Raw genomic sequence first — 25,382 nt, 5'->3', positions numbered from 1 at the left:
TGAGATTAGGCTATTTGGGGAAGTACTAGGTAAAGTGCTAAACCTTATGTCATCACTATATAGTGTTGCTATCCCTGCGGTTTTATGGATGTCCTCATTTCAGAGTTTTCCTGCGGAGAATGTCATCCATGTGTAGAGTAGGCACGAGGTGAATTTTCTACACATCCAAGTTTCAACATGTCTTGTCAATTTGCACTGGCACAAATTGACTGACTTGGTAGCTTGTTCTCGCGGGAGTAGGTCATGTGACACCAAAAGGGCTGGGGTTCTCGCGCAGGTTGCTCCAGTATTGTAAACCATAGAAAAAATAATGAGTTTCTATGTTGTAAACAACATGGCGCATCACGGACTTCGCAACTTCGGTCTGGTATTATCTTGAAAACATCGCAGCGAAAACGGCGTATCATCCACAGATAAAAAACGTTTTCTTAAACGGACTCGTGACAACATAATTGGCAAGTTATTTTGCTTAATATACAGCAACAAATAACTGTCAAGCGCGTGTAACCTTATACTTAGAACAGTGTAGGTATCTTTAGGCTAGGCTAGCTGTATTAGCTAACTGGCTAGCTAGTCAGACAATTCATGCGATGGTTAGCTCGTTTTTTGTAACGAACGTTAGAGCAAGTCGCTTGATGATTTTTGCCACTACATTTTCTTAGCTAGCTAAGTCTTTGATAGTAGTTGTATGTCTGTGTCAAGAAGACACGGTCAATCTCTTACACGTCAGGCAGCTCACCCATACAGGTGAACAGATTTTGTTAAAGTAACGTTAACTATCCTGTGTTTCCAGATTGTTATGAAATATTACTTATAATTAATTACAACATGAGTTAAATAGTTTACCTTCCCCAAAATGTTAATTAAAGCAGCTATATGTAACTTTTTGGGGCGACACGACCAAATTCACATTGAAAAGCTATTTCACAGCGGTTTTGACAATATTTGTCGACATCAACGTTAACGTTACCTGTTTTGTCACTTAAACTGAAATTAGATGAACCTATTAGAATTTTAAAAACCAGCAAATGGCGGAGCGATTTCTGCATATTGTAATTTTTTTAAGGAACTATGTTAATAAGCAGCTTTTCTGTGTTGGAATGGTGTGGTTTTATGTCTTGAAAAATATTTATGCGAGTAGACAGCTGATTTGCCAGTTCATTCTCCTTAGGAGGATGACATCCTCTATGGGGAATTAGCAAGCATCAGAGCCATATACACTGAGTGTACAAAACATTAGGAAAAACTTCCTAGTATTGAGTTGCACCGCCTTTTTTTCGCGCAGCGTTGGAGTTCTTGATACACTCAAACCGTTCAAAGGCACTTAAATCTTTTGTCTTGCCAGTTCACCCTCTGAATGGCAAACATATGTTTTATTTGCCTCCAGGCTTACAGCTGTAATATGTAACTTTTTTGGCGACCCTACCAAATTCACATAGAAATGTGTTATAGATCTGTCATTCAAATTTCTGGGGGGGGCAGTTATTTTTTTGTACCCTTTTTTCTCCCCAATTTCGTGGTATCCAATTGGTAGTAGTTAGTCTTGTCTTATCGCTGCAACTCCCGTACGGACTCGGGAGAGGCGAAGGTCGAGAGCCATGTGTCCTCCGAAACACAACCCAACCAAGCCGCACTGCTTCTTGACACAATGCACATCCAACCCGGAAGCCAGCTGCACCAATGTGTCGGAGGAAGCACCGTACACCTGGTGACCTGGTCAGCGTGCACTGCGCCCGGCCCGCCACAGGAGTCGCTAGTGCGTGATGAGACAAGGATATCCCTGCCGGCCAAACCCTCCCTAACCCGGACGACGCTGGGCCAATTGTGCGCCACCCCAATCTCCCGTGGCACAGCTAGCACTGCGATGCAGTGCCTTAGACCACTGCGCCACCCGGGGGGCCTGGGGGTAGTTTTAACCCTTTTTCTCACCAATTTTGTGATATCCAATTGGTAGTTACATTCTTGTCCCATCACCGCAACTCCCGTACGGACTTGGGAGAGGAGAAGGTCGAGAGCCATGCGTCCTCCGAATCACACTGATCGCTTAACCTGAAAGCCAGCCCAACCAATGTGTCGGAGGAAACGCCGTAAAGCTGGCGACCGAAGTCAGCGTGTTTGCGCCCGGCAGCCGCAAGGAGTTGCTAAAGTGAGATGGGACAAGGACATCCCAGCCGGCCAACCCTCCCCTAACCCGGATGACGCTGGGCCAATTATGTGCCGCCTCATGGGTCTCCCGGTCGCGGCCGGCTACGACACAGCCCGGTATCGAACCCGGATCTGTAGTGACTACTTTAGCACTGCGCCTTAGACCGCTGTCCAACTCGGAAGGCTCGATCTGTCATTCTCATTGGAAGCAAGTCTAAGAAGCGGTAGCTCTGTCTTATGTACGCTATTTCTATGCTTCCCGTTCTTAAGTTTAGTTTTTGCGTCTTTTATTTTCGGTTTTGTACACCAGCTTCAAACAGATGAAAAAAACAATATTTTTTATTTATGGAAAATATATTTCACAGTGTTAGATAAACTGAAATTATTCGAACTATGTGACAAAACAAGTATAGTGTATGGAATCCTCGTACTATCAGAATTTTTGCAACTAGGCAATGGCGGAGAGATTTCGTCTTAGTGTGGGAAATATATAAAACACAGGAAATCACGTTTTTCACTGGGCCTTTAAAGCATTTGTCATCATTATTCACTTCTCATAGACAACATCATTGACTTCCCTGGCAGGCTCTCAGTATATGGGCTCTCAGTCTAGTTCTGGGATGTCCGGCGGTCGGGGCTCCAGTGGCAACCCTGACCAGTCTGAAGCGGAATCCAACCAGAGCAGCAGCAGTAATAACAGTAACAGCAGTAGAAGTCGCAGATCGGCTGAGGGGCAGCAGGGTGACAGGCAGTCAACAGCAGAGGAGGACGTCGATTTAGCTCAAGTGCTGGCTTACCTATTGAGGAGGTAAGTGGAAGCTGGGACTGGGAGACAGTCTGACCATAGCCTGTACAGTAGCCAAAGAGTAGACCTAGCACTAAAGTTCACTCTGCTCCAAGTTTAAAAAAAATACTCAACACAAACTCACATTATTGCTTCTCAGCAGAGGTTTATTTTTTTATTTTTTATCATGGCACTCATAAGGAAATCATGCCAATGCAGAATAGAGTGCTTTCTCCTCTGGACTTGTGTCCTATGTGTAGCCTAGTCCTAGTTCATGTCAATGAGCACAAGTGTTTCCCCATCCCTCTCCTCATCTTTGTGTGTACATGAAGGGGCCAGGTGAGGCTGGTCCATGGGAGTGGAGCAACAGGCCTGCAGCTCGTCCAGTCGTATTCGGACTCTGACGAGGACAGCGATGGGGCCTGGGAGGGGCGTCTAGGAGACCGTTACAACCCTCCCGGTAAACCAAGCTGGGTTTCATTGAGTGCACTAGTCACATTTAATCCTACTTTTTACTTTGTGTGCAAGCAATGGATGAAAAATGACCAAAAAACATAATGCTATTCCTTCTATCTGATATAGTGCTATTCATATAGATATTCCAATGCACTTGACACCACAGTTAAAATAAAAGGTATTGGCATTTTTGTTACACAAGTGTGTTTACACATGTATATCTACTTGCATGCCTCACTGGTCTCTTGCTCACTGCTCCTGTGTCTTGTCAGTGGATTCCCAGCCAGACACTCAGGAGTTGGACCGGAGTGAAATCCGGACTCAGATCCTCTTGACCACGGCCTCATCTGACTTGAAAGGCAGGCAAAGCTTCACCCACATGCTAACAGAGGTGAGGGCAAGCATTGTTGGGCAAGCATGTTGGGTCTACTGAGTTCCTCAGGTCTAGAGGGTGATTCTGATTTGTGTTACTCTCTCAGAGGGAACAAGGCCGATGTCGAGGCTCCAGTTTTTCTCACGGAGAGTGTAGTCGCATTCGCTCACAGTGAGTATGACCAAAACGCCTCACATCCACACACTAAAACTAAGCACCGTAAACTCATTGCAGAAACAAGTGAAAGGGGATGTGTTATGAATTGTTCCACTTAAAAGTTGTAATGAATAAAGCCTTATTTATCGGACCATTGACCTGAATGTTGACAGATGAGTTGCCTGTTGTTGCTGAAATCCATTGGTGTTCCGTTTGCACTTCTCCTCAGTTTCCTGCCCAATCATGTGACACACAAGGACACATACCAGCAGAAAGCGTTCTGTGGTGTGTACAGTGATGATGGCAACATGTTCCTCTCTGCCTGCCAAGGTAAGGACGTGAACACAACCGTTACAGTAGACTGGGGAAATTATTGAAATTCCTTTAGTTCTAAAGCACTGTGTTTACATGTACATTTACAAAATGGATATTAAAACAATGTCACATTTTTATTTGTAGTGACCACTGATTTCTAAAACATGCATCCCTTCCCTGGCTTTCCTAGACCAGAACATCCGTTTGTATGACACCAGTAGCGGGCGCTTTAACCTGAAGCAGACTGTGAAGGCCAGGGACGTCGGCTGGAGCGTGCTGGACGTATGCTTCACCCCCGACTCCCACAACGTGCTCTACTCCAGCTGGTCTGATTACAGTAAGGCTAGGCCACCAGAGTGAAGATACCACCCACATTGGGGGGTGCTGCTATTTTAGTCACCCTGACCTTACCATAGATGAAGGAATGGGTAGGATTATAACTTATTTTGAAGATAGTGAGGTGGAAGGACGGCGCTTCAACCAACATGAGACGAGGCGTAGTCGGTAATCACAGCTATGTCGATATAATATAAAATAACTCAACTCTAACTCATTTTGAAATCAGTTATTTCTAAACATTAAAACGGATGTTTTTTGCCATCACGATCTTCACCAGAATATATCTATTTTGGGCTTCTTGTCATGATGTCACTGGGGTGTATTTTGTACTGATGTGTGCTCTCTTGTACCCCTCTAGTTCATGTCTGCAGTGTAGATGGAGACAGTGAAACCCATACCGCCCTGGACCTCAAGTTAGTGTTTCCCCTCATAGTACTCATAGCTTAACCAATCAGGTAATAAACTGTTCTACCTACAATCCTCTTCATTCACAAGGATGCCTGACCTTGGAACTTGCTATCATTTCAACCGGCCATTGTTCATTTTGTGTGCCACTATAATGGAGCAACAGGAACCATTTAAATTATATGAGTTCATGATATATTACATGAAAAGCCGAGTGACTCCATTTATGTGATTTTTCCACTTTTTTCCTGCTGTTTGGGAGAAATCCTAACTTCTTTGTAACTTCAACGTTTACTTAAATTATATGAATTAGTGTAAAAGGGGTTCACTGAATCAGGGTAGCTCGTGAGGCTACACTTGCACTGAACTTTGAGCTACACGCATGTTTCTCTGAAGCTAGGATTCAACTTTTTGAGAGCAGCACCATTTTAGGCCAATTTTTTCCATGGATTGTCGAGGATGTTCCATAATTGGTGATGTCTCAGTGGAGGAGGCTGGTTAATGTTCTGTTCTTCCCTCTTAGCCCAGACGAGAGGAGGTTCTGTGTCTTCTCTCTGGCTGCCTCCACAGACGGAAAAGAGATCCTTGGAGGGTTGGTGCACACAATTTCTTCATCACAATTTTACATTTTCAGATCAATTTCTAATATTTTTTAGTTGGTTAGGGACATGTTTAATAGCCTACAGTGCATATCTCACTCTCCGTTTCTTTATTTTCTTCACAGAGCAAATGATGGCTGCCTCTACGTCTTTGATCGTGAACAGAATAGGAGAACCCTTAAGGTCTGTGTCTGTGCTTATAGACCATATTTGCTGTTGCTGTTGACATTGGCACTGCGAGTATTTAGTCACCCTCTGTCTGCCCACCAAGCTTCACACTATCGCCTTGCTGACGATACAGAGCGTCCCTCTTATCTTGGAAGCCCTCTGTGTATATCACAACCCACCTCACTGTGTTGACCTCTGCTATCTCTTTCCTCCTCACTCTTTTACACACTTTATCCCCCCCTCTCCTCTTCCCTCCTCCCCTTCTCCTTAGATTGATGCTCACGAGGATGACGTAAACGCGGTGGCTTTTGCTGACAGCTCGTCCCAGCTGCTGTTCTCGGGCAGCGACGACGCGCTCTGCAAGGTGTGGGACAGGCGGACGCTGCGGGAGGACAGACCCCAGCCCGTGGGCCAGCTGTCTGGACACAGAGACGGCATCACCTTCATACACAGCAAGGTAATAGAAAAAACACTAGCTGCGTGTGTATGTGTCCAGCATTTGTAATCACCCTCTACACATTAGGATACAATGTATGTAATCATCCATATCAAAGCACTATTTGAGTACGTTCAGTGCCCACAGAAAGTATTCATACCCCTTGACTTATTCCACATTTTGTTGTTACAGCCTGAATTCAACACGGATTACATTTTTTTCCTCATCTACACACAATACCCCATAATGAGAAAGTGAAAACATGTTTTTCTAAATGTATAAAAAATGAATTACAGCAATATCTAATTTACATACATGTTCACACCCCTGAGTCAATACTTTGCAAAAGCACCTTTGGCAGCGATTTAAAGCTTTGAGTCGTCTTTGGTGTCTGTATCAGCTTTGCAAATCTGGATTTGGGATTTTCTCCCATTCTTTCTAAAGATCTGTTAAGTTAGATGGGGAATGGAAGTGAACAGCAATCTTCAAGTCTTTTCACAGATTTTCAATGGGATTCAAGTCTGGGCTTTGGCTGGGCCACTCAAGGACTTTAACAATTTTGTTCTGAAGCCTTTCCAGCGTTGGTTTGGCTGTATGCTTGGGGTCATTGTCCTGTTGGAATGTAAATCTTTGCCCCAGTCCAAGGCCGTTTGCATTCTGAAGCAGGTTCTCATCAAGGGTTTGCCTGTATTTGGCTCCATTCATTGTTCCCTCTATCCTTACCAATCACCCAGTCCCTGCTGCTGAAAAGTCAATTCACAATTCTATGTAGGAGATCTACGGACATTTCCTTGGACTTCATCGTTTCTGCTCTGACATGCACTGTCAACTGTGGGACCTTATAAATAGACAGTTGTTAATTTCTAAATCATGTCCAAACAATTTAATTGGCCGCAGGTGTACTCCAATCAAGTTGTAGTGACACCTCAACGATGATCAAAGGAAATTTGATGCACCGGAGCTCAATTTGGAGTGTCGTAGCAAAAGGGTGTGAATACTTACAGTACCAGTCAAAAGTTTGGACACACCTAATCATTCCAGGGTTTTTCTTTTCTTGTACTATTTTCTACATTGTAGAATAATAGTGAAGAAATCAAAAACATGAAATAACACATGGAATCATGTAGTAACCAAAAAAATATATATATTTGAGATTCGTCAAAGTAGCCACCCTTTGCCTTGATGGCAGCTTTGTACACTCTTGGCATTCTCTCAACCAGCTTCATGAGGTAGTCACCTGGAATGCATTTCAATTAACAGGTCTGCCTTAAGTTAATTTATGGAATTTCTTTCCTTCTTTAATGTGTTTGAGCCAGTCAGTTGTGTTGTGACAAGGTAGGGGTGGTATACAGAAGATAGCCCTATTTGGTAAAATACCAAGTCCATTTAATGGCAAGAACAGCTTAAATAACAAAGAGAAACGACAGTCCATTACTTAAAGACATGAAGGTCAGTCAATACGGAACATTTCAAGAACTTTGAAAGTTTCTTAAAGTGCAGTCGCAAAAACCATCAAGTGCTATGAGGAAACTGGCTCTCATGAGGACCCCCACTGGAAAGGAAGACCCAGAGTTCCAACTGCTGTGTTTTTGTGAGCCACAGAGTAGGTGAAAGAATGATCTCTGCATGTGTGGTTCCCACCGTGAAATATGGAGGAGGAGGTGTGACGGTGACACTGTCTGTGATATACACTGCTCAAAAAAATAAAGAGAACACTTAAACAATACAATGTAACTCCAAGTCAATCACACTTCTGTGAAATCAAACTGTCCACTTAGGAAGCAACACTGATTGACAATAAATTTCACATGCTGTTGTGCAAATGGAATAGACAAAAGGTGGAAATTATAGGCAATTAGCAAGACACCCCCAAAAAAGGAGTGATTCTGCAGGTGGTGACCACAGACCACTTCTCAGTTCCTATGCTTCCTGGCTGATGTTTTGGTCACTTTTGAATGCTGGCGGTGCTTTCACTCTAGTGGTAGCATGAGACGGAGTCTACAACCCACACAAGTGGCTCAGGTAGTGCAGCTCATCCAGGATGGCACATCAATGCGAGCTGTGGCAAGAAGGTTTGCTGTGTCTGTCATCGTAGTGTCCAGAGCATGGAAGCGCTACCAGGAGACAGGCCAGTACATCAGGAGACGTGGAGGAGGCCGTAGGAGGGCAACAACCTAGCAGCAGGACCGCTACCTCCGCCTTTGTGCAAGGAGGAGCACTGCCAGAGCCCTGCAAAATGACCTCCAGCAGGCCACAAATGTGCATGTCTGCTCAAATGGTCAGAAACAGACTCCATGAGGGTGGTATGAGGGCCCGACGTCCACAGGTGGTGGTTGTGCTTACAGCCCAACACCGTGCAGGACGTTTGACATTTTCCAGAGAACACCAAGATTGGCAAATTCGCCACTGGCGTCCTGTGCTCTTCACAGATGAAAGCAGGTTCACACTGAGCACATGTGACAGAGTCTGGAGACGCCGTGGAGAACGTTCTGCTGCCTGCAACATCCTCCAGCATGACCGGTTTGGCGGTGGGTCAGTCATGGTGTGGGGTGGCATTTCTTTGGGGGGCCGCACAGCCCTCCATGTGCTCGCCAGAGGTAGCCTGACTGCCATTAGGTACCGAGATGAGATCCTCAGACCCCTTGTGAGACCATATGCTGGTGCGGTTGGCCCTGGGTTCCTCCTAATGCAAGACAATGCTAGACCTCATGTGGCTGGAGTGTGTCAGCAGTTCCTGCAAGAGGAAGGCATTGATGCTATGGACTGGCCCGGCCGTTCCCCAGACCTGAATCCAATTGAGCACATCTGGGACATCATGTCTCGCTCCATCCACCAACGCCACGTTGCACCACAGACTGTCCAGGAGTTGGCGGATGCTTTAGTCCAGGTCTGGGAGGAGATCCCTCAGGAGACCATCCGCCACCTCATCAGGAGCATGCCCAGGCGTTGTAGGGAGGTCATACAGGCACGTGGAGGCCACACACACTACTGAGCCTCATTTTGACTTGTTTTAAGGACACTACATCAAAGTTGGATCAGCCTGTAGTGTGGTTTTCCACTTTAATTTTGAGTGTGACTCCAAATCCAGACCTCCATGGGTTGATAAATTTGATTTCCATTGATAATTTTTGTGTGATTTTGTTGTCAGCACATTCAACTATGTAAAGAAAAAAGTATTTAATAAGAATATTTCATTCATTCAGATCTAGGATGTGTTATTTTAGTGTTGCCTTTATTTTTTTGAGCAGTGTATTTAGATTTCAAGGCACACTTAACCAGCATGGCTACCACAACATTCTGCAGCGATACACCATCCCATCTGGTTTGTGCTTAGTGGGACGATCATTTGTTTTTCAACAGGACAATGACCCAAAACACACCTCCAGGCTGTATAAGATAAGGCTAGGAGAGTGATGGAGTGCTGCATCAGATGACCTGGCCTCCACAATCACCCGAACTCCACCCAATTGAGATGGTTTGGGAGGAGTTGACCTGCGGAGTGAAGGAAAAGCAGCCAACAAGTGCTCAGCGTGTGTGGGAACTCTTCAAGACAGTTGGAAAAGCATTCCTCATGAAGCTGGTTGAGAGAATGAAAAGTTGTCATCCTACACAGTAGTTAATAGCGAAAAATTTAGAAAAACCCTTGAATGAGTAGGTGTCAACTTTTGACTGGTACTGTATGTGTAAATTAGACATTTCTGTACTTCAAAAAAACATTTCTAAAAACATGTCATTATGGGGTATTGTGTGTAGATAGGTGAGAGAGAAAAAAATATTGAATCCATTTTGATTTCAGGCTGTAACACAACAAAATGTGGAATAAGTCGAGGGGTATGAATACTTTCTGAAGGCACTGTACATGGTCAAATGTATTTTTTATACACAACTGGACAGGTCAAAGCTATGCAGTGCTGTTTCACCAATCAGAAAGGGTTTCGATCAGTGAGGAAGGATGTATTATTAGTATTTTTACCCTCATTCTGTGGTAACGACATCTTCTGTGTGTCCGTTGACTGCACAAATCACCCGCAGGGACAACTATTTCTGTCAGGAAGATACACATCCATCATTATTCTGCCCTCTCCATATGGCAGGGCGATGCACGTTATCTGATCAGTAACTCCAAGGACCAGTCCATCAAGCTGTGGGACGTGAGGAAGTTCTCCCCCAAGGAGGGCCTGGCGGCCTCGCGGCTGGCCGTTACCCAGCAGAACTGGGACTACCGCTGGCAGCAGGTGCCCCAGAGAGGTGAGAGGCCTGGGGAAGGGGGTCAGGGTGTTAGGGACGTTTGAGGCAGAAAGGTTGTTATACATTACTGGTTCTTCTTCTAGCTTGCACATTAGATTAGCAAGTGGGCCACTCCAATTGCAATCTTCAATCATAAGGTACTATGCAAGTATACATGATTAAATGGATCCAAAAAAAAATTATATTTATTACACAGTTGAAGTCGGAAGTTTACATACACTTAGGTTGGAGTCATTAAAACAATTTTTTTCAAACATTCCGCAAATTTCTTGTTAACAAACTATAGTTTTGGCAAGTCAGTTAGGACATCTACTTTGTGCATGACACACGTAATTTTTCCAACAATTGTTTAGACAGATTATTTCACTTATTCACTGTATCACAATTCTAGTGGGTCAGAAGTTTACATGCACTAAGTTGACTGTGCCTTTAAACAGCTTGGAAAATTCCAGAAAATGTCATGGCTTTAGAAGCTTCTGATAGGCTAATTGACCTCATTTTCGTCAATTGGAGGTGTACCTGTGGATGTATTTCAAGGCCTACCTTCAAACTCAGTGCCTCTTTGCTTGACATCATGGGAAAATCAAAAGAAATCAGCCAAGACCTCAGTCTGGTTCATCCTTGTGAGCAATTTCCAAACGCCTGATGGTACCACATTCATCTGTACAAACAATAGTACGCAAGTATAAACACCATGGGACCACGCAGCCGTCATACCGCTCAGGAAGGAGACGCGTTCTGTCTCCTCGAGATTAACGTACTTTGGTGCGAGAAATGCAAATCAATCCAAGAACAGCAGAAAATGACCTTGTGAAGATGCTGGAGGAAACCAGTGGAAAAATATCTATATCCACAGTAAAACGAGTCCTATATCGACATAACCCGAAAGGGCCGCTCAGCAAGGGAGAAGCCACTGCTCCAAAACCGCCATAAAAAAGCCAGACTACGGTTTGCAACTGCACATGGGGACAAAGATCGTACTTTTGGAGAAATATGCTCTGGTCTGACGAAACAAAAATAGAGCTGTTTGGCCATAATGACCATTTGTTATGTTTGGAGGAAAAAGGGGGAGGCTTGCAAGCCAAAGAACACCATCCCAACCGTGAAGCACGGGGGTGGCAGCATCATGTTGTGGGGGTGCTTTGCTGCAGGAGGGACAGGTGTACTTCAGAAAATAGATGGCATCATGAGGTAGGAAAATTACGTGGATATATTGAATCAACATCTCAAGACATCAGTCAGGAAGTTAAAGCGTGGTCACAAATGGGTCTTCCAAATGGACAATGACCACAAGCATACTTCCAAAGTTGTGGCAAAATGGCTTAAGGACAACAAAGTCAAGGTATTGGAGTGGCCATCACAAAGCCCTGACCTCAATCCCATTAGAAAAATAGTGGGCAGAACTGGAAAAGCGTGTGCAAACAAGGAGGCCTACAAACCTGACTCAGTTACACCAGCTCTGTGAGGAGGAATGGGCCAAAATTCACCCAACTTATTGTTGGAAGCTTGTGGAAGGCTACCCGAAATGTTTGACCCAAGTTAAACAATTTAACGTATGTAAACTTCTGACCCACTGGGAATGTGATGAAAGAAAAAAAGTTGAAATAAATCATTCTCTCTACTATTATTCTGACATTTCACATTCTTAAAATAAAGTGGTGATCCTAACTGACCTAAGACAGGGAATTTTTACTAGGATTAAATGTCAGGAATTGTGCAAAACTGAGTTTAAATGTATTTGGCTAAGGTGTATGTAAACTTCTGTGTGTGTTTGATATATATTTTCTTTTACTTTTTACCCCCTTTTCATCCCAATTTTGTGATATCCAATTGGTAGTTTAGTCTTGTCCCATCGCTGCAACTCCCATAAGCACTCGGGAGAGGCGAAGGTTGAGAGCCATGCGTCCTCCGAAACACGACCCTGCCAAGCCGCACTGCTTCTTGACACACTGCTCGCTTATCCCGGAAGCCAGCCGCATAAATGTGTCAGAGGAAACGCTGTACAGCTGGTGACCGAAGTCAGTGTGCATGCGCCCGGCCCGCCATGTGGAGTCGCTAGAGCATGATGAGACAAGGACATCCCGGCCAGCCAAACCCTCCCCTAACCCAGACAACGCTGGGCCAATTGTGCGCCACCTCATGGGTCTCCCGGTTGGCTGCGACACAGCCTGGGATCGAACCCGGGTGTGTAGTGACCAGAGCCCAGTGTTGAGGATCAGCGGGGTGGAGATGTTATCTACCCTCACCACCTTGGGCAGCCCGTCAGGAAGTCCAGGACCCAGTTGCACAGGGCGGGGTCGAGACCCAGGGTCTCGAGCTTGATGACGAGTTTGGAGGGTACTATGGTGTTAAATGCTGAGCTGTAGTCGATGAACAGCATTCTCACATAGGTATTCCTCTTGTCCAGATGAGTTAGGGCAGTGTTAGTGCAAACAGCAGTAACATCATTGCATGTGCGATAGAAGAGCACAATATGTGCTGTAATTTATTTTACCATGCTGCACAACGCTCCTCAGCTCCGCAACAAAAACAAAAAATGAAGGTGGTAGTCGGCCAGTGGCACTGTTTCCCCCTACTGCAGATTCCGTCTTTAAAAAGAAGATGGAGAACTATCTATAGGACATAGAGATAATTAGAGGACACAACATTGTGGATGTCCCATTATGGTGTCTGTGAGAGCATGGGCAGCGCCATTGAGGCCATCTCCATTTTGAAGTAGTCCGTTTTCTTCTACTACTTCTATGAGATGGTAACAAACTGAAAGGGCGCAGACTGCCACATGGAGTGTTATTTGAACAGGTATAATGACGAGGTTGATGATTTACTGCCACCTGCAGTTATGAAATGTTTGCTCACGAGTATAATTCATTGGCTGATCCCTCCTGATGACCTGGAGGGAATTATGTGATCCTTCCTTAACCTATAGAAAGTCTCACCCAGTTGACTACTTGAAAATGGTGAAAGTCCTCTGTGGCGCTGCCCATGCTATAACAGGTTTTTGGGCACAGGAGTCCTCTATCGCTATGCTATAAGGTGCTAAATACCAGCGTTTTGGCGCAGTTATAGGTGAATAGCACTAGCTAACGTTAACCAAGCAAAAATAAGTAAAGAAATGCGATAGTTGGAGTTACAGTATTGATATAAAATGGCCAAAAATAATATCGCAATACTCTACTGTATACTCTACTGTATCTCCATGTGTAACTATGTGTTGTTGTATGTGTCGAACTGCTTTGCTTTATCTTGGCCAGGTCGCAATTGTAAATGAGAACGTGTTCTCAATTTGCCTACCTGGTTAAATAAAGGTTAAATAAATAAATAAAAAATAAATACACCCCCCCCCCCATCCCTACCTACAGTCAATGTTCCCTCTAAGTTGCGCGTGTGCGCAGTAGCCCCGGGACTGCCGTGCAGAAATATCAGCCCACAGACAGACAGAGTTTGAACTTCACTCAATTTTCTAGAGCAGTGGTCACTAACCGGTTGATCACGATCGACTGGTCGATCTCCAAGGCATTCCTAGTCGATTGGTCAGATTGTCTGCAGAAACGTAGCGGGCATAAAAGAAAGCTACAGCAAAGTTGTTACTGTGAGATTTAAAAACGTTTAAAACATGACTAGAGAGAGACTGTCAACGAATACAGCAAAGAGCTGCTGTTTTTGAGTGAGTTCAAGTTCTTATTCAGCACTCAACACTTTGTATTCAAAACTTTTATGAGACATAAAATGCACTTTCTTCCTATTTACACTCGGCTCTATAAAAAAGCAGTGCAGCAGTAATTAATTATTAGGGAAGTGCATCTATAGGCTTGCGTTATTATTAGTGGCTAGGATCTTTTTTAATATCAAGGAATATTTCACGTTCTGTTCATAGGAGTAACAACATGAATTTGTGCATGAGGCAGGAATAATGCAGTGCGACTCGTGTTGCGCCACCAGCTGGAAGACTGACCCTTTTTGGTCAGGGAGAGCGAAGGGATGTTGAGAGGCGGACCCTCAGATTTCTGCTCTCCCTCCGCTGATACTGACCATCAGATGCAGGCACCACCAGCCCAGTAAAATAAAAAGCAAATTATTTAAATGTATGCTCACTCAGATGTGCCTCATAAGTAATTCAACAACAGATCTATTACTGGTGTGATCATATAGCCTACCATAAATGTTTGAATATAATGGCACAAACATCAATGCATTGGCAGGGCAATTCAAGCAGAGCTAATATGCTGGGATAATGTATTAGGCCAATAGCTTACTGCACAAACCTCATTGTTACAGTACTTTTAATTTTAATTGGTAAATGTTGCATAGGTTTATGTTTTTTAAGTCAAATCTGAGCGGTTGATCTTGGCTTGCATTTTGAATCTGTGATATTGACTCAAAAGGTTGGTGACCACTGTTCTAGAGTTTTCCCTGTTAACACTATCAACGTTTCCCTTTGCTGTGGTAATTGTGATCGAATCAACGCAATATTAGCTATTTACAATGCAACATCCCGAAACAAAATTATCTATGCAAGAAATGCAGAACGCATCGGAGTAGGATTCTATTGCATTGACACATATGACTCAGACCGGTGCGGCATAAAAATCTGAGCTGCAGTAGGCCTATATGCAAATAGTCCATTGCCATATATGGATCTGTGCCATTTTACGTTTAACTGTACTGTGTTTACAGCATGAGCGGTCGTGAGTAGATGCACTTGTTTTGAGATCAAAGCGAGAGCTGCATGTAGCCACGTGCACATTTTGTTGTTATCCTTTGCAAGTTAGTGAGTTATTAGCCCAGTTATAGATTATTTGTGGTCAGCAATAGGGGAGTGATTGCTTCCTACGAGAGGACAAAACGTGTATTTCTAGACACCTTTGAAAAGCGAGCCAGGTGAACAGCTTTTTTGTTTGTCTTAAAGGGGCAGTGTTGTATTTTGAGACAGGCTTGAAAAAGCTAAGTAGCCAATATGCAGAGGGTAGCATAATTTGTCTGATTCTCTGTAATATTGGTATGGGAATAATAATGCATTTTATTTAGTAAAGTGGTTTCCTGCGTCAAACAACACAACATTATCAGTCACCTCCTCGTCTGAAGAACAAGTGGATAAACAGGTTAATGTCAAGCCCTGCATGTTGTTTTCAAAAGTCTCATGGAATGTAGGTCTACATTGAAAACCACACGTAGGCTGCTACTGTAGGCTGAATGATAGAACAGCTATTTCCTTGTTAAAATGTTATGAGATGCATTTTCTCCATTTGTTTTTGATGGTAGTCCACTCTGGTAGGCCTACATTATGATCAAATAGCCACAGTAGCCTACGTGGCCACTGTTAACAGTAACTTAAAGCAGGTACAGCCTCAGTGTTCACAGTAAACACGCGCTGGAAGACCTGAAAATCTGCTCAGTGCCGAGGAAACATTGCCTACAGTATCTTTTGAGCATTCATCCTCTACATGTCCTATTTGTAAATATTTGGCCATAAGGCAGCTGTATTTGACTGTGTAAATAGAAGGCGGTGTTGACTGACCTGTCGTTTGCCTGCTGTGCTTCTATTCGCCTGTCCTCCCAGCCCTGAAGAGACACAAGCTGACCGGCGACACCTCGGTGATGACCTACAGGGGTCACGGCGTTCTGCACACACTCATACGCTGCCGTTTCTCCCCGGAGTTCACCACCGGACAGAGGTTCATCTACACCGGCTGCTCCACTGGGAAGATCATCGGTGGGTCACTATGCCTGGGTGTGGATGTGTGTGTGTTGAAGAGAGAAATATAGTTTGATTCTGTTTATGTAGAATGTAAAGTGTGTACGTATGTTGGTCTGTATCTGTGGGAGAGAGACATTTTGTGTGTGTGACTGTGTGTTTGCTAACACGTGTGCTAGAGGGAGTCAAAAGCATTGTAAAGGGGTATAACGGACTGTTTGTGTCCAGTCTATGACGTGCTGACGGGCAGCGTGGTGACCAGACTCTCTGAGCATGACGCGTGTGTGAGGGACGTCAGCTGGCATCCCTACCAGGACAACATCATCAGCAGCTCCGTAAGTCTCTAGCTGGCTCTGCTCCACTCCACTGAGGGGCTGGCGTCAATTCAGGAAGTTAATTTAGACCATTCAGAATACCTATCTCATTAAATCAATGTGCATGTAAGTTCTCTTATCTTTCCTGTCATTTAACATATTGTTCCTTTTCCTCCCTCTAATTCACACTTCCCTCTTTATTTTTCTCTATTTCTCTCCCTCAATCTTAATTTTTTTCTTCACAGTGGGACGGAGCAGTGCGTGTTTGGGAGCACAGGCAGACCCACCCACTGGATGAGGAGAGGGAGAGGGACTGAAAGAAGGACTGGAAGTGATGATGTCATAGGTATGGGATAGCCTGACCGTGTCAGTCAGTGACATCACTCTGGGGAGGGGTGGAACCACAACAGAGGGAGAGAGCGAAACAACAAGCTCAGAGCAAACCGTGAAATCTCATTGATTCAATGCTGGATAACAATAATTATAGTGTGATTGTGAAGTGTTAATCTCCCAATTCTACCTTTTTACTTCCCTGTGTTGGTGCAGAAGCCATTATTACCCCCCGTATTCGCCAATCTGCAGAGAACGGCAACATTTTAGCGAGACAGTTGAGGCATTGTCTTCTGACAGGTGGTGTTATTCCTACACAGCACTAGTCCCTCCACCGACAGTGCAGACGGAACCATGCTATCTAACTTTAAGACCATGCCAGTTAAGGAGAGTTGATGTCTCTTCTCATGCAAGTATAGGCTAAAGAAGGCTAAAGCCTTTTCTAAGTTGGGCTGGAGTCTTTTATGCAGAACCTATTAAAGCTCAAAGCTAACTAAATGCTTGCTCCGAGAGCCCCCAACAAGCCTCCTAACAACAGTATGTTTTTGTTGCTTTGAGTAAAAAGCATCACCCAAATAATGTATACTGTATGTAGACGAAAACAATGTTATAAATTACAGGCGAATTGTGAACAGCCACAAAGACTTATGACAATTCAGTATAAGATATAATACTTTAATGGTATTAATGTCCATGGGTAAGAATAAGTTATTTTGGAGTCCAACAATTCCAATTCCAATATTTGAATGTGTGAATAATGTGTGTTGGGGTTTAAGACACAGTGAAGGGTTGGGGGATGTGTGTGTGCACGTGTGGATACCCACTGGGCAAAAACTGGTTGAATCAACGTTGTTTCCACGTAATAAAACATTTAAAACAATTTATGGGAAGTTGAATCAACATGGAAAACTGATTGGATTTACAAAAAGTCATCAACCTAAGGGAATTTAATATTGTTTTCACCAAACTTTTAACCTAAATCCGATGATGAAATGCTTTGTTGATTTCACGTTGAATTCACATTTGCTGACAACTCAACCAATAGTAAATCAAAACTAGGTGTTAAAACTAGACGTCTGCCCAGTGGGTACACACATTAATATGTGTGTATGTTGTTTGACTGTGTGTTTATATCGATGTTCATGTTCCAATCTCAATTGTTTTACAATATCAATAAAACATTTATTTGAACATATTCAGTTATTTTGTAGAAGTACATAACCTGCCAAATACAGTCGTCAGAAATAATATGAAGGGAATTGCCAGATTGATATCAGGAAAGGTTATCTGATAACAACTGTAATTGTTACTACTTTAGCCACCTGTCTTTGCAGTAATTTGCTTTACAGATGGATTTTCACGAAAGTCGCTGCTTGAGCAATAAGAAGCAAGAGGGGATTATTTTTTTTGAACACCGCTTTAAATTAGTGCATAGCCAACCACAGTTAACAGACAATTAGTTGCTATAGAGCCACATCATAGGTCCGTGGGGGGGTATTGTAACGGCAAGAATGTTGTTTGTACTCTAATATTAGAGTCAGATTTCTTGGCACTCTCAGAGAGCAAGGAAGGAGAACGAGTGAACAATTAACACAAATATAGGATGGGAGCTGTCTGGAGACTGGCCTCTGAGGCTATTAGTAAGTATCTCTGATAAACCACTAGGGGCTTGTATCTGAATGAATACAGGCAGATGTTAAGTGGTGGGATACATGGAGCAGCATATAATGGAATGTTAAGTGGTGGAATGGGTTTTAGAGAACGCTCTGTGAGGCATGTGTTGCTTTTGACAAACACAGACAACAGGGATGGATTCAAATAAGCTTTGACATTGACATCTGAGCCTTTGAATAGAGGGCCTAGAAAAGAGGACTTGGCCAAAAAAAGAGACTGGCTTTTACTCTAAATGTATTAACAATTTTATATGGTCATTTGTGACATGATATGACACAATTATACTTACATCACAATACTGGTGTATGGAGAGTATTGTATTCCATTAGTACAGTACCAACGCTGGTTGGAAACATTTCACAATCTATTAGGCTGCTCTTGTGTGCAGGGCCAGATTAAGAAATCTAGGCCCAGGCACACCATCATTTTCTGTAAACAAATCTGTGCACCAAGATGCAATTCAATGCGTGGTAAAATGTACTGTTGAAGAGAAAGGCACTTTATAATAAAGCCATAATAACATTTGCAATGTGGCATAGGCTACAGTTGAGCAGAGGTGTTTTTAGGATTTCTGAGTTTAAATGTATAGAGAAAGTGGAGGGAACACTGGAACACCAATGATAGGAGAGCACAGCACTGAACAGATAAAGCTGCAGTACATACTCCATAACAGAGTACACTCTCGGCCAACAAGAAGAGGTAGGAAGAGGATGATAAAAAAATAAAATAATCTAAAGATGTGACTGAAGAAAAGTGAATAGAAACAACGGACCGAAAGATTGAAAACAAAATCAAATGGAATTTTGGAAAATGAACATAAGTAAACTACACCAGTGGCTAAGGAACAGAGCTGACCAGGCAAGCTCGTCATGATGTTCCTCAGCACAGTTCTGGTGGCTGTGACAGACCTTTGGGCTGGACTGCTTGTTAGTGCCATATTCAGACACCCTTTTACCTCCTGTTGTCAGGCTTGGTTCTGTTTGGACCAGCGCTGAGTCTGGGTTTCCAAGTACAGCATCTTTGCAAACAGAAACCACTACCTCTGCAGGTGAGAAGACTGTCGACATAGACCAACACCCAACAGTATTATGGGGATTAAATGGGCAAGATATAGAATATTGGAGAGAGTAGATAAAAGTTAAATTCTTTCTCGCTTACTGTTGCTTTGTGATAATGAATATATTGTTTATGCTACCTGATTTCACACAGATAATATTCACCCAGTATCCATACCATCTAGTTCTGTCCCGAGCTATATAGCCATCTTACATTTACTGTAGAAGTCTGCTTTGAATTCTCTCAGGATGTTCCTGTGATTGTGCTGGGGTTGGGCCTGTGTCTTCACGGGCTCCTTCATCTTCCTCTTCTCCATCCGTCGATCCCCCTCTCTCTCCCTTCGCCACCTCTCACAGATAGCTGTCATGGGAGTGCTGTGGTGGTGCTGTCACCATCTTCTGACTCTGCTGGAGAATGCAACAGGTAGCGGCTACAAGCCAATGCCTGCTACTACAGGATGGGGGCCTGAATCTGGGCCATGGAACCAGTGTCCAGTGCAGTCTTTACTCTTGCTCCATGAGGGCAAGGCCTCATGCCTGAAAGCGGGCATGCTGTTGCGAGGCTGGGAGGTCTCCGAGGACACCCTCCTCCTCTGCCTCTGCTGCCTCCTCCTGGCCGAGGAGACTGCCATATTGGGGCCCTACCTGGCCCTAGGAGGTCCCTCAGGGGGCCCCACGGTGCCTGCTCTTCCTGCTCTGTGTCTCCCTGCTGGGCTTGTGGCTGATCATGCTGCTCTGTCTGCTGGCTCACTTACCATAGGTTCCCCTCCCAGCTGCTGGGGGGAGCTCTAGAATATCTGGGCTGGAGGGGGCTGTACCAGGGCTGGTATCATTTGCAACCAAGCTGATGCTGTCCTGGGTGGCCTGGAGAGGGACTACTCACCACCACTCAGAGAGCAGTGAGAGGGATGTCCATGACGTGTGGAGGCACTGACCAAAAAATGTATGTCTTCGGATAAGAATGGTTGACACTCCACAGCAAAAACAGGCTCTGCTTGATATTTTATAAAAACTAAAGTTATCATTTTTGTTTACACTTTTCTGGTGCTTTATATTCAGTGGGATAACTCCTAACACCAATAAGATAGAATTGGATGATAACAGGACGATGACGTACATTACCACAGGATTGAGTCAAGTCTCAAACTTTTCACATGTTTCCTAAACAAAATATTTAAATACTTTCCAATCTCACCTTGAGGCAAAAAAGCACAACTCACTTCATATGTCAGTTATCACTGCTTTATTTTGAAATCTGAATAAAAATGATTGTGTAATACAGCAGTGTTATTTTTACCATTGATGAAAATGAAAATGTTTTTAAATGAACTGTCAATGTATTCAGTTACCCAACAATCATCTTAACATGTTACACTACACGATTTGTATCATATCCAGTGAATGGTTGAGTAGGTGTATTGCCAACTAGAGTGCACATACAACAGTCAGTTGATCATCAGTAGATGAGGGCTTTGCAGTCCCCTCTGGGCTTCTTGATCTTGTCATAGTTCTTGTTAATTATGTCCAACAGCACGGCCTGGTGAGTGGGTGACAGAAATAGCAGGGTAATTACATCACTGAAATATTTCATCATCATCATTTACACCATCCTTTCATGACAAGGGCAGGTAAGTACAATGAAAATAGTAGGAGAGGCATTGTAATTATCAACTCAATCAATTTGTTAACAGGGTAAGATTTCCAATGACAACTTGAGGTCTCTTGAGGTTAATACTTGTTCACACTGGTAAATGTTATTCAACTCTGGGTTGAACATTATGGGGATGCTGAGCACTTGAACTCTAATGAAGGGAAAAAAGGAATGATACATTAGGCATCTTGGCTTACATAAGTGTTGCGGATCTCCAGAACCACGATGCGCAGCTCACAGTACTGGTACTGGTCCAGCTCATGCACCAGCTGCCTGTAGTCTCCCTTGAGTTATAAGTATACGAAATATGGTTAACACACACACCAATGAAAGTGAGCATGTGCATGCACACACACACACACACAACAAACACAGAGTTATACTAACCACGTGTGGCTCTTTTGAGGCCTTGTCAACAGCATCCCCTCTCTCACTGTAGTACCTGACAACACATCAAATAATGAAGGTGTGTGTTAGTCACATTAACACATTGATTACATAACTAATTAGATTGTATGTAGGTAAAGAGTAATTACACAACTAATTGAAATGATGTTAATATTTTGGTCTGTCTCTTACTTTGAGATCTGTGTCTGGAATCCCTCAATCTTTGTGCGAGTGTTGGTCAACAATTCAAACACTTTTTCCTGTGAAAAAACACTTGTGAACATAGGCCTGTACAGGTAACAAGCATAATATAACTGATGAATGACTATAATATATATAACAGATATGACAATATCTTATTCATCTCAGAAATTCATAACACTGACCTGCACAGCTACCCCAAAGTTGTTCCCATCTTCAATTTTGGGAATCTGAAGTTGCACCCACATTGACACCTGCCAGAGCAAGAGATTATAGAATGTATGTATTTCTATACACACTTGCCTTACAATTACACATGCCTTCTCACCTATTTAGCAATAGAGATGTGCTAGTGAATCTTAGATGTAAAATAACAGTTTGGCCAATACAGAGTAATAGAGACAAAAGGCTGACTGACGGTGTTGAGTTTCTCTTTCAGTATCTGGATCTGAGGCTTGATCTCCTTCAGAAGACTTTCCACTCTCTCGTTGCAGGGGATCGGACCGCAGGCAGGCCCTAGGGAAAAAACCCATCAGAAAACCCAGAGTAGGACGAAGCTATCCCAATGCACTGATCTACGATTTGATTTGTGTGTCCCCTCTAATGGTTAAAAGTTCAGACGCAGCTACTTTAAACTGAGCATACAAAACATTAAGAACTCTTTTCATGACATAGACTGACTAGGTGAATACAGGTGAAAGCTATGATCCCTTATTGATGTCACTTGTTAAATTCACTTCAATCAGTATATGAAGGGGAGGAGACAGGTTAAAGGTTTTTTAAGCCTCAAGACGATTGAGACATGGTTTGTCTATGTGTGCCATTCAGAGGGTGAATGGGTAAGACAAAATATTTAAGTGCCTTTGAACGGGGCATGGTAGTAGGTGCCAGGCGCACCGGTTTGTGTCAAGACTCCAACGCTGCTGGGTTTTTCACACTCAACAGTTTCCTGTGTGTATCAAGAATGGTCCACCACCCAAAGGACATCCAGCCAATGACACAACTGTGGGAAGCATTGGAGTCAACATGGGCCAGCATGCCTGTGGAATGCTTTTGACACCTTATAGATTCCATGCCACAACGAATTGAGGCTGTTCTGAGGGCATAAGGTGGGGTGCAACTTAATATTAGGAAGGTGTTCCTAATGTTTGGTATATCTCAATATCAAACCATTTCTGGGTAACAATTAAGTACCTTACTGTGATTGTTTTACATTAAAATGGTCAAAAATAAACTAAAGTAGCTTCTTAGCAAAAAGCAATTTCTCAAGAAAGAATTTTGCTAGGACTGTCTGGCAGTGGTCTGAAGAGGGAGGGGGGAACTAGCTGTTATTGGCAGAGAGGTTTGTAACTCTTTCTTATTGGTCTATTCCCAAATTTACCACCTGATGATATCACCAGGCAGGCCAAAACTCCATCCCACCAAAACAGGATGAAATTATTCCAACCTAAGTGTGGAAATATATATAAAACACGGGTAAATCACATTTTTGACTGCATTGGGCCTTTAAAGTGTCACTCTAGTCTAATTTTCACCTAATTTAACCTGATTTACTTAATAAAATGTATATCTCAAAAGGTGGTCAAGGTATCTCATGACATAACACAAGTGGGGATATCGCTTTTCAACAGTAAAAGTAGAAAAATCTCTGGAGGACGTTTTTAAGATTAGGAGATGATCCCAGATCTGTGCATACGGCAAGTTAACATCTAACTGTGGTGGTACATCAGTGGTATTGTGTCTTTACCTGCATCTTCATCTTCTTTATCGCTGTCCTTGTCTTTCTTTCCTTCCTTTGCTTCTTTCTGACAAAAAAAGCAAAAAGAGGAATGGGGTAAAGGATTTGCAAGATTCATCAATTTGCATGGTTGATACTACTTTTGATGATTCCAGTGTAATCCAAGGGGTTAATCATGATATAATGCTGAATTAGTGAAATGTCTGTACCTCCTCTTTCTTCTTTCTCTTTGCCTCTTCTTTAGCTGGGTCTGGCATTGGGATGTCCAGAGGTGACTTCAGAGCTGCCAGGCCATCAGTGCTAAAGGATTTCTGGGGTACATTTCAAGGGGTATGAATTATAAACAAAGCATTGACAAACAGCTCATATTTGCCTACTTACAATAGCATTGTGTCAATGTATCTGGACTGAAATCGAAAGGTGTTTTTTCAAAAGGTGTTTTTTCATGGTCAACATTTGTCCATACCTTCAATAGCATCTCCATCTCTGCAATCTTCTGAGGGAAGAATGATGTGACCAGGGTCTCTGCCTATAACGCGCAGGAAATACATCAACGTTATCAACGTTGGACATAGTAATGATTACCATCTAAAATGTGCTTATTAGACTATCAAAAATAAATATGTCAGTTACCTCTTTAGTGAGCTGAGTGCAGAAGTCATCGACCTAGGAAATTGAAACCAAAGAAATACGATTTATTTATTTTTGTAAATGAAACTGTATGCAAGGCACAGCAGCAAACCCAACTCCCACTGTCTCTACTTTACACCTGACTACGATAGCCGGGGAAAGGTCACCTGATGTGGCCTCACCTGGATCTATTGTTGGTCTAATTATCAAAACGCCTTGAAGATTATCAGGGCTGGTGAGTTATCTAAACACACATGATATTGGTAGGCTACAGTCATGAATGATTCTAGGTTACATTTGGCTTCTGTTTGTTATTACACAATTTAAATTGACAACCTACCATCTTCTTGGACTCCGGGCGAATGTCTATGGAAGTCATCTTGTGTGATGGGAATATATTTATTTGATAGTCAAAAAACACCCGTTTCAATGCAATAATAGGCAAGAATTAAATAGTTGAAAGAATGCGCGATTATTCTAAATGTCTAATAGTACACAACGCGGAAAACAGTCGCAGTTAGTCAGCACAAAAAGTGAAAATGAAAGTAAGTAAACAATTTTCAGTGTTCCGTACTTTCCAGTTTTGAAGCTCAAGATGCAGCATCGTGGGATTTGTAGTTTAATTATGGATTTAATAACCTGCAGAAACTAGTAATGGCGTCTTTTTGTAGGCACGAACGCTGCCATGGCTCGTTGGGAAATGAAACGGAGGACCACTGGGCTGTTGGGGTCAACACCTTGAATGGCACTTCGGTGCTCGCACTTCGGTGCTCACACATTCTAGTGTGTAACTCCCTTGAGGTCTCTCCAACACAAAATAACCCGCACTGGCAGCAATCGTGTAGATCACATTGCGAGAATTTCAATTTATGGTAATTTAGATTTTTATGGATTTGATCCAGCAACCTTTTGGTTACTGGCCCATCACTCTAACCACAAGGCTAACTGCCGTACTTTAAAGTACTACTTAAGTAATTTTTGTGGGTATATGTACTTTACTATTTATATTTTTGACAACTTTTACTTTACTACATTCCTAAAGAAAATAATGTACTTTTTACTCCATACATTTTCCCTGACAATCAAAAGTACATTTTGAATACTTAGCAGTACAAGAAAATTCCTGACATTTAATCCTATTAAAAATTCCCTGTCTTAGGTCAGTTAGGATCACCACTTTATTTTAAGAATGTGAAATGTCAGAATAATAGTAGAGAGAATGATTAATTTCAGCTTTTAATTCTTTCATCACATTCCCAGTGGGTCAAAAGTTGACATACACTCAA

The 25,382-nt window shown here is 43.0% G+C and overlaps 2 protein-coding genes and 1 pseudogene across 5 annotated transcripts; 2 read left to right on the top strand and 1 right to left on the bottom strand.

Moving 5' to 3' along the window:
* The first annotated feature begins 253 nt into the window (after positions 1–253).
* Positions 254–17,955, top strand: dcaf11 (ddb1 and cul4 associated factor 11). Of its 4 annotated transcripts, none has more exons than XM_071328643.1 (15): positions 254–455; positions 2,731–2,953; positions 3,262–3,389; positions 3,658–3,776; positions 3,865–3,929; positions 4,144–4,244; positions 4,420–4,566; positions 4,927–4,981; positions 5,497–5,565; positions 5,698–5,755; positions 6,012–6,197; positions 10,271–10,424; positions 15,982–16,134; positions 16,345–16,451; positions 16,676–17,955. In XM_071328643.1, the coding sequence occupies exons 2-15, from the start codon at positions 2,742–2,744 to the stop codon at positions 16,745–16,747; spliced, it is 1,626 nt and encodes a 541-aa protein (XP_071184744.1). In that variant the 5' UTR covers positions 254–455; positions 2,731–2,741; the 3' UTR covers positions 16,748–17,955. The 4 variants fall into 4 exon arrangements, with proteins under 4 accessions (XP_071184744.1, XP_071184745.1, XP_071184746.1 ...); XM_071328644.1 differs by having other exon boundaries at positions 321–455; positions 2,706–2,953; XM_071328645.1 differs by lacking the exon at positions 254–455 and adding an exon at positions 609–747 and having other exon boundaries at positions 2,706–2,953.
* Positions 17,956–19,196: 1,241 nt separating this feature from the next.
* LOC139531798 (fat storage-inducing transmembrane protein 1-like) lies at positions 19,197–20,525 on the top strand (annotated as a pseudogene).
* A 192-nt stretch (positions 20,526–20,717) lies between these two features.
* LOC139531797 (proteasome activator complex subunit 1-like) lies at positions 20,718–24,701 on the bottom strand. The gene is made up of 11 exons (XM_071328648.1): positions 24,437–24,701; positions 24,100–24,132; positions 23,933–23,995; positions 23,676–23,777; positions 23,476–23,533; positions 22,147–22,244; positions 21,914–21,982; positions 21,720–21,787; positions 21,528–21,582; positions 21,338–21,424; positions 20,718–21,026 (listed from the first exon to the last, which is right to left on the bottom strand). Exons 1-11 carry the CDS (start codon positions 24,473–24,475, stop codon positions 20,946–20,948), a joined length of 753 nt encoding a protein of 250 aa, XP_071184749.1. The 5' UTR covers positions 24,476–24,701; the 3' UTR covers positions 20,718–20,945.
* Between the last annotated feature and the right edge of the window lie 681 nt (positions 24,702–25,382).

This window comes from Salvelinus alpinus, chromosome 10 (genome assembly GCF_045679555.1).
Source record: "Salvelinus alpinus chromosome 10, SLU_Salpinus.1, whole genome shotgun sequence".
NCBI classification, from domain to species: Eukaryota; Metazoa; Chordata; class Actinopteri; order Salmoniformes; family Salmonidae; genus Salvelinus; species Salvelinus alpinus.
This window is presented reverse-complemented; position numbering and strand designations above follow the sequence as displayed.